The 10,221-nt window shown below is 41.1% G+C and overlaps 1 protein-coding gene across 1 annotated transcript in view; it reads left to right on the top strand.

The window, feature by feature from the left end:
- Positions 1–5,620: 5,620 nt before the first annotated feature.
- Positions 5,621–10,221, top strand: part of LOC121370278 (glutamate receptor ionotropic, kainate 4-like) — an 11,398-nt gene continuing 6,797 nt past the window's right edge. Inside the window, exon 1 of the mRNA XM_041495412.1 lies at positions 5,621–5,975. Coding sequence (XP_041351346.1) covers positions 5,699–5,975 — 277 coding nt within the window. The 5' untranslated portion in view covers positions 5,621–5,698. The remainder of the gene's footprint in view (positions 5,976–10,221) is intronic.

The following is a 10,221-nucleotide window of genomic DNA, read 5'->3' as shown; positions in this document are numbered from 1 at the left end:
GGTCCCACAGTCTGGAGATGGTGCTTGGGGACACATGGAATGCCCTGGCAACGGCCGTTCTGGATTCGCCTGCGTCTAGTCGGCCGATGGCATTGTTTCTCTGCGGTTCACTGAGACGTGGCATGTCCTGGATTGTCAACTGTCGGCCAGATACAGAGGCCAGGCAAGCGAACACCCTGCACTTTTATACTGTCGGTGTTCATGTTGCACGTGCAGACAACGCACGTGCAGTGGTGACATGGTTTGCACGTGGCTGCGTTTTTGCGAATATTCACATTTTGGAACATTATTGTACAGTAGCTGCGTTTTATCGAATGTAACCGTGGGAATGTGTTTGGGACATGCAATGACCTTATATTCACAAAGCATGAACCGGTAGGAAACATAAAATCGGAGTTATAACCCATTTGTACCCTTTTGCGTTTCTTTTTTTGAAGAGTATATTAAGATAATGAGAATGATAGGCAGAGGGTGATAGATGAGAAAGGTGAATGAATGTGTGAGCCAGCTTTGACGGATTTGAACCACTGTCGTTACCTTGATTATCCAGCAGCTTATCAACAAGACGACGGAGCTCACTTCTTGGTCTGATTTCTGGTTTTGATTGGTCGTAGCTGATGACGTTGTGATCATCAGTTGCAGCTTCATTTGCTCAGCGTTGTGCTCGTCATGTGTTTACCTCGGTTCTTCGTCTTTGAGCCCTACCTTGTATCCATGTGTGTGTGTTGGGGGAGGGGGGGGGGCTTAAGGTTCCCCAGTCTGATCAGGTACGAGCTGTTGATAGTTGATAGCGACACCTCTTTATGCAGAATCGGCAAAGTCATCTATCGTCGTATCAGGGTATTACATATTCATCTGTCTTGTGTTGATGACACTTATTGACACTTATCTGACAACCTGCCTTGTCCTGGTGACACATATTGACACTTATCTGACAACCTTCCTTGTCCTGGTGACACTTACTGACACTTATCTGACAGCCTGTCTTGTTCTGGTGACACTTATCTGACAATATGCCTTGTCCTGGTGACACATATTGACACTTATCTGACAATTTGCCTTGTCCTGGTGACACTTATTGACACTTATCTGACAGCCTGTCTTGTTCTGGTGACACTTATTGACACTTATCTGACAGCCTGTCTTGTTCTGGTGACACTTATCTGACAACCTGCCTTGTCCTGGTGACACATATTGACACTTATCTGACAACCTTCCTTGTCCTGGTGACACTTACTGACACTTATCTGACAGCCTGTCTTGTTCTGGTGACACTTATCTGACAATATGCCTTGTCCTGGTGACACTTATTGACACTTATCTGACAATTTGCCTTGTCCTGGTGACACTTATTGACACTTATCTGACAGCCTGTCTTGTTCTGGTGACACTTATTGACACTTATCTGACAGCCTGTCTTGTTCTGGTGACACTTATCTGACAACCTGTCTTGTCCTGGTGACACATATTGACACTTATCTGACAGCCTGCCTTGTCTTGGTGACACTTACTGACACTTATCTGACAGCCTGTCTCGAGTCAAATGACACTTATCCACAATATGCCTTGTCCTGGTTATCATATTGACACTTATCTGACAATTTGACGACTGGTGACACTTATTGGCACTTATCTGACAGCCTGTTTTGTTCTGGTGATACTTATTGACACTTATCTGACAGCCTGGCTTGTTCTGGTGACACTTATTTGACAACCTGCCTTGTCCTGGTGACACATATTGACACTTATCTGACAACCTGCCTTGTCCTGGTGACACTTACTGACACTTATCTGACAGGGTGTCTTGTTCTGGTGACACTTATTGACACTTAAAGTTGCCTTGTCCTGGTGACACTTATTTCCGTAGGCAGGCTCCTTGTTTGACACTTATTGAAATATCTGTTTCCTTTTCTGGTAATATTGATCTGACATATATTCGCCTTTTCAGTGGCAGCCTGTCTCGTCTGGTACATACTGACAACCAGAGTGGACACTTAGTGAACGTACGCCGGGTATTCAATTGATGTATCTGGAAATGCCTTGTCCAAGTATATTGACACTTTTACGTGAGTGTTCTGATGACACTTATTGAAATATCTGGCAATGTGAATAAGTGACAATAAATAATACATAAATAAATCAAATAAGTCCAGAAAATGGGTATCAAATCGAACTTATGTACGCACCGAACAGTTACATAACATGATTTCACACATTTATGCCGATGGATACTAATTATTGCCGACGGTTGTTGCACGTTAGGGACTAAATATTTCCGTAGGCAGGCTCTTTTTTTTTTCAAGAATCTGTTTCGGTTTTCTTAATTTGATCTGACATATATTCGCCTTTCAGTTAAAGCCGTCGTCTAATACATACATCTAAGAGTGGACGAATGGTTTTACGCCGGGTATTCAATTGATGTCTTGGAAATATTGTCCAAGTATTTGAATTTTACGTGAGTATTTTAAAAAAAATAAATACCCGGTATGTGAATAAGTAAATAAATAATACATAAATAAATAAATAAGTACACAAATGTATAAATAAATATGTACGCAGAACCACATACATGCACACATGTATACATACACGCATACACGCACGTTAGGTTTGGTTTTTCAAGAATGCCTCAATGGACGAATGGTTTTATGGTGGTCTGGGAACTGTGTACCATAAATTCGAGTCTCATATAAAATGTGTGAACCAATGTGTTAATATGATATCTATGTATAAATTAGTCAAATTCGACAAACATACAACATATAACTTCAGTAAATAACTTCAGTTTGGTTTGACGTAAGAAATAAAAGTGTTCCGGAAATACTTTTAAAAAAAAATGTTTTTGCGCAATTTAGAAAACAATCGGCTCAGAAATAAATAACTTGTAGTAAATTCTATAGCATGAAAAACAACATTCTCTGTGGGAAAGATTATACGAATGTTTTATGGTAAAACGAGCATAGGCTGAAGGCTAGCGCTCATGTGGTGCATCTGGACATTATTGAAGATAATGGACAGAATTTCAATTGTTTAGCAGAGCAGATTTTGTTTTTAAATGCTTACAATTATCAAGTTGTTTTTTTTCTATCATTTAACGATTATTATAAACACACCACTAGCAAGCACTTCAAAAATACAAAACATATATTTATAACGAACAGCACATACTTGATTTCATTTTACAACCACACAGATATAACATCATTCAGCCAGCGGACGGAGAATGGGGACGAGTGTTGAAGAACGGAAGTTGGACAGGACTGGTAGGGATGTTGGCTAAAAAGGTAAGCTCAATTTGCCCCGACTGATTTACTAGCTTTGTGATTTATTCACAACTACTGGAACGCCTTTACCTGCCGATACCACTAGAGCACATTGATTTATTAATGTCAAACATTTGATACTATTTGAAACGAGGCCTTTAGAGGAAACCCGCTACATTTTTCTATTAACATTTGTAATAATCCTCTTTCCCACAAATAGGACAGTACATACCACGGTTTTTAATATGCCAGTGGTGAGGTACTGGTTGGGATAAAAAAAATTAAAAAAAACACAACAGAGAATGGATCCACTAAGGTGGTTTGATCCTTTGAGGCAAGTACTTCAGGCAAGCATTCTACCGAGAAAGCTTGATCCCGTCCCCTAAAAGCATAATACCAGTACACTAGTACATAACATCTATGCATACATCCTGTGGATAACCATCCCAACCCCTACAAGCATAATACCAGTACACTAGTACATAACGTGTATGCATACATCCTGTGGATAACCATCCCGACCCCTACAAGCATAATACCAGTACACTAGTACATAACGTGTATGCATACATCCTGTGGATAACCACCCGACCCCTACAAGCATAATACCAGTAAACTAGTACATAACGTGTATGCATACATCCTGTGGATAACCATCCCGACCCCTACAAGCATAATACCAGTACACTAGTACATAACGTGTATGCATACATCCTGTGGATAACCACCCGACCCCTACAAGCATAACACCAGTACACTAGTACATAACGTGTATGCATACATCCTGTGGATAACCATCCCGACCCCTACAAGCATAATACCAGTACACTAGTACATAACGTGTATGCATACATCCTGTGGACAACCTTCTCGACTCCTACAAACATAATACCTGTACACTAGTACATAACATGTATGCATTCATCATGTGGATAACCATCCCGACCCCTACAAGCATAATACCAGTACACTAGTACATAGCATGTATGCATACACCCTGTGGATAAGCATCCCGACCCCTACACGCATAATACCAGTACACTAGTACATAACATGTATGCATACACCCTGTGGATAAGCATCCCGACCCCTACACGCATAATACCAGTACACTAGTACATAACATGTATGCATACATCCTGTGGATAACCATCCCGACCCCTACAAGCATAATACCAGTACACTAGTACATAACATGTATGCATACACCCTGTGGATAACCATCCCGACCCCTACAAGCATAATACCAGTACACTAGTACATAGCATGTATGCATCCTGTGGACAACCTTCCCGCCCCCTACAAGCATAATACCAGTACACTAGTACATAACGTGTATGCATACATCTTATGGACAACCTTCCCGCCTCCTACAAGCATAATACCAGTACACTGTGGATCATGTGGATAACCATCCCGACCCCTACAAGCATAATACCAGTACACTAGTACATAACATGTATGCATACATCCTGTGGATAACCATCCCGACCCCTACAAGCATAATACCAGTACACTAGTACATAACATGTATGCATACATCCTGTGGATAACCATCCCGACCCCTACAAGCATAATACCAGTACACTAGTACATAACATGTATGCATCCTGTGGATAACCATGTGGACTAACCATGTATGCATCCTGTGGACAACCTTCCCGCCCCCTACAAGCATAATACCAGTACACTAGTACATAACGTGTATGCATACATCTTATGGACAACCTTCCCGCCTCCTACAAGCATAATACCAGTACACTAGTACATAACATGTATGCATACATCTTATGGACAACCATCCCGACCCCTACAAAGCCTAAACCTAAACCAGTACACTATTACATAGCATGTACTAGTATGCATAGGATGTCCTTGCCACACACCTCCAGTACCAGGTCTTTCTGTCCAGAATGTGGATTAATTGTCGGGGCGGCGGGGAGGGGGGGGGGGGGGGGTAGGTCAAACAGAGATTTCAGTGAAACTCCCCCACTGAGCCCTTAAAACTAGTGACGTTCCCATGATCGATTATAATCGAACATTTATTGGTTTGGCTCTACCAGTTTTTATTATCGATTATAAAAATCCACAATCGATTGTGTCGGGAAATGTTAACTGTAATTTTTCATCCATCTTAGATGAAGGAACTGATGTAAATATGTTGGGGGTTATTTTTCATTATTATTTCATGCGTACACAAAGACAAATTTATTAAATATTTATTTAGTCATTTTGTAGGATCTATAACTCGATGAACACGACAACAGATGTATGGTTGTTCCAGTTCAAATCCTTTTTATGCTCATATAATAATTCTAACTGTTTGTGCAATCGAAAGTAGACCAATCAGTTATAACTGATTGTAACAGATCATTATCCTGATTTCTTGTATTCGATTTCAGGAGGTGGATGTGGTTGTTGCACCACTGAAACGAATGTTTGAAAGTGAGCAAGTGGTTGACTTCACGGCGGGTTATTTTGTAGACTATGTGAGATTTGTCTACATGAAACAGTCTCCAGAGAAAAACAAATGGTGGACGTACCTCGCTCCTTTCAAGTGGGAAGTGCACCTGTCTTTGCTGGGAGTGTTCCTCGGTGTCTGTGCGATTGCTCTGCTCATTGAGCAGTTCCATCCACGGAGGACGGCGAACAGAAACGCTACTGGAAGATTAGATATTTGCTGTGGTCTTCTCGGCCACCTCCTGCGGCAAGGTAGGTAACTCTATGTTATAATGCCACAATGATTTCCATTCCTTTAAATTTATTTTAGTTTAAACAATATTTTATTCCATTTACTGGTGGTATTCGTCGACAGGCTACAAGCCTATATTAGGACCTTTCCCTACATTTTTTTACAAACAAGATGACAGACATAGTACAAGTAATAACTAACAATAATGAAACATAATAGTAGATGATTAACATAAAAGTGAGCTACAGAAAGAAAAGGTACGTACATAGAAATAAGACATGTAGAGAAATGTAACAGTGCTATTCAGTTTCAGAACGTTTAGTGCTTACAGTAAAGTTATGAACGGATTTTAAAAATGTCTATACTTTCCTGATTAGTTAAGTGTAGATCGCCAAATGATAAAAATTAATGTTCTAGTTAAAGGGACATTCCTGAGTTTGCTGTATTGTAAGATGTTTTCGACTAATAAAATATTTCTACGATTAAACTTACATATTAAATATATATTCTTGTTTAGAATATCAGTGTCTGTATATTCAATGTGTTTCTGGTCGTCTTAATATTTGTAAGAAGCCCAAACTGGATTTTGTCTTCAAATAATTTCGTACGTACGAAATAATTATATTCTAGGAAATAAAATGAAATTTAACCTAGTACATATACTGACATACAATGAAAACGCAAAACAGATATTTTTCAGTATTTTGTTGTGATTAATGAAACATATATTTATTGGACTTAAAATAACAATTTATGAGAGGAAGCCATTGATTGCTACTTTTGTCTGGGTTTTAATCCTGGTTTTGTTCTCGTTACACATACAATAGCAGAAACACACAAAATGGTGTGAAGTGCGTTCACTACATGCTCAATCATTCTGCATGCAATGCACGTGAAATGCCAGTATGTGGACACATAAAAGTCACGTAACGGTGTCATATTCCTCGTCACATTAAGAAAAGAAAGAAATGTTTTATTTAACGACGCACTCAACACATTTTATTTACGGTTATATGGCGTCAGACATATGGTTAAGGACCACACAGATTTTTGAAAGGAAACCCGCTGTCGCCACTACATGGGCTACTCTTCCGATTAGCAGCAAGGGATCTTTTATTTGCGCTTCCCACAGGCAGGATAGCACAAACCATGGCCTTTGTTGAACCAGTTATGGATCACTGGTCGGTGCAAGTGGTTTACACCTACCCATTGAGCCTTGCGGAGCACTCACTCAGGGTTTGGAGTCGGTATCTGGATTAAAAATCCCATGCCTCGACTGGGATCCGAACCCAGTACCTACCAGCCTATAGACCGATGGCCTACCACGACGCCACCGAGGCCGGTCATCACATTAAGAATGCCACGACTCGGAGAAGAACAAAGGGAGCGAGCGTTGGGCATGGTTCAAGGGGGGACTTCGCAAAGCCAAGTTGCTAGGACCTTCAGAGTCCATCCATCAACTATTGGACGACTTGTTGAACGTCATCAACAGACCGGGAGTGTCCGTGATCGACCTCAACCTGGTCAACGTCCCGTTACGACCCCACGCCAAGATCGGCAGATTCGACGACACCACCTCCGTGACCGGTTCAGAACTGCGACGATGACAGCAAGCAACACGATATGACGTCATGGAAGGCCTATCCACCCGATGACGGTCATCCGTCGACTCAGAACGGCTGGACTCAGATGCAGACGCCCGTACAGCGGTAACATCATGACACCGCGATATCGTGCTGCGAGACTACAGTTTGCTGTCCAGAATGGTAATCATCCACCAGCCTTTTACCAGAGCATTGTTTTCTCAGATAAGTCCCAATTCCTTGTCGCCTTTGCCGATGGAAGAGCACGTTTGTACAGGAGACTCCATGAACGGGTACGGTGACGGATGTGTAAGGGAACGTGATCGGTTTGGCGGCGGTTGTCTGATGGTATGGGGGGCAATCAACTGTGATTTTAGGAGTGATCTCATCATTGTCCACGATGCCCTTACAGCCCAGCGTTATGTTGACGTTATTCTAAGACCAGTTCTCCAGCCACTTTTGCGCCGTCACCGAAGACCAGGAGGTCCCCTTCTGTTTCAACAAGACAATACCCGTCCACATACTGCAAGAATCACCCAGGCATTCCTGCAACAAGCCGGTATCACCGTTATGAACTGGCCCGCCGTTTCACCGGATTTGAACCAAATTGAACACATGTGGGATGTGGAGGAACATTCCTGTGGCTTATTTTAGATGTTTGTGCCAATCCTTTCCCCGTCGTCTTCACGCATGCTCACGGGCCAATGGTGGACACTTCATATGGGGTGGTTGAACTTTTCGATTACGAATGCAACTCGATTACTGATGATAACTGGCCATGTTTCCATGTGAATGTATCTCATGAATACCAGTCAATAATGTCATATTACATTATCCATCAATTCATTAATAGTTTGTCGTTATTTGCAATGAAAAGTTGTTTAATATACAGCCACTAATATTTTATGCAGGAAAATATATTTAATATGTAATTACAATCGTTAAAAATGTCTCTGTTAGTCGATAACATCTTAAAAATTGCAGCAAACTCAGGAATGTCCCTTTATCATGTAGATATTTCTGTAGATGGGTATTTCGATGCACCCTGAACAGAGGGCAATAACACAAAAAATGTTTAGCATCTTCCACATGATGCCCACAAACACATTGTGGATTATCTAAGATATGACGCTTAAATTTATGACCATTTAGGTTACTGTTACCCATTCTAAGTCGACAGTGAAGTACCAGTAAATAAAATTATGATGGGATAGGTTCAGTTATAGTAGTTGCATGTTTGAACCTAGTTAGTGATTTACAGTTTTTGATGTAAGAAGATGTATTATTCCATAATTTAACTGACGAAGGAAAAAAACGAATTTGCAAAGAGCGTTGTACGACAAAAGTAAGTATTCAAGTGATCTGCATTACGTAAAGAATATGGATTTGTTTCACCGACAGGTAGTGGTAAATGAAGAGCTAAATAAGTAGGTAACAAGTTATTTGAAAGTTTAAACATCATTCATAATTTGTGTTGTTTACGCCTTTTTGAGAGTGGTGTGAAACCGGTATCTTTATAAATAAGATCACGTGAAGTTCCCATAACAGAACCACAAATTGTTCTAAGAGCATCTAACTGAATATTTTCAAGGTTTTGTGCTAACTGAAGGGAACAGTTATCACAAATAATATAAGCATAATCAAATATTGGAAGAATAAATGACTTATATATTATTTCTAATGACTTCCTAGAAAGACGATATTTAAAAGACCTGAGGCAAATTTATTTTCGTGCTTATGTTAAATTAAGGTTCCTGGGCACACACCTGTTATCTTGGTTAATGATTACTTGTAAGCGAGAGGGAATGTGGTGTAGGTACGTGGCATTACACCTTCCGATTGAGAAGTTACAGCTTACACTGGGTGGGACCCTGTACCATATGTACATTTGCTCCATATGCGAATTCGTAGTGCGACCACTTAGCAAAACTAAGTGTAATTCACTTGCGATTCGTAAGGTTACGATAGCAGAAGGTCAAAGTTGAAATGAAACTGAACATCTGAAAAACATCAAAACAAGGGTTTCTCTCTCTCTCTCTCTCTCTCTCTCTCTACCCTCCCTCTCCCTCTCTCCCCTCCCCCTCTCTCTCTCTCTCTCTCTCTCTCTCTCTCTCTACCCTCCCTCTCCCTCTCTCCCCTCCCTCTCTCTCTCTCTCCCCCTCCCTCTCTCTCTCTCCCCCTCCCTCTCTCCCCTCCCTCTCTCCCCTCCCTCTCTCTCTCTTTCTACCCTTCCCTCTCCCCCTTCCTCCCCCCTTCCTCTCCCCCTCTCTCCTCCCTCTCTCTCTCTCTCTCTCTCTCTCTCTCTCTCTCTCTCTCTCTCTCTCTCTCTCTCTCTCTCTCTCTCTCTCTCTCTCTCTCTCTCATTTCAGTTCAGTTCATCAACCTTAGGAACCCAAACATACTCATCCACTGGAACATAGCTTCACTGATATGTACACACCCACGTACAGTGTATCAATGCACACTCAATTAAATCAGATTTCCTTTGGTTTTTAGAAGAAAGGAAAACAAACAAAAAGACCACAAACCGACTCCTGTCCATTGAGAAATTATGAAGTCATTCTTAACGAAAATCCATCATGTTGATTACCTATCTTTTGCTTATACATTCGTGACATGAGTAGGTTGGGGAAACAGGGGTGATTGGTGAAGGAGTATGGCCCCTTGAACCATCAACATCCAT

The sequence above is a fragment of the Gigantopelta aegis genome, chromosome 4, assembly GCF_016097555.1.
Source record: "Gigantopelta aegis isolate Gae_Host chromosome 4, Gae_host_genome, whole genome shotgun sequence".
NCBI lineage: Eukaryota > Metazoa > Mollusca > Gastropoda > Neomphalida > Peltospiridae > Gigantopelta > Gigantopelta aegis.
The sequence above is the reverse complement of the archived record's forward strand: the minus strand, read 5'-3'. Positions and strand labels throughout refer to the sequence as shown.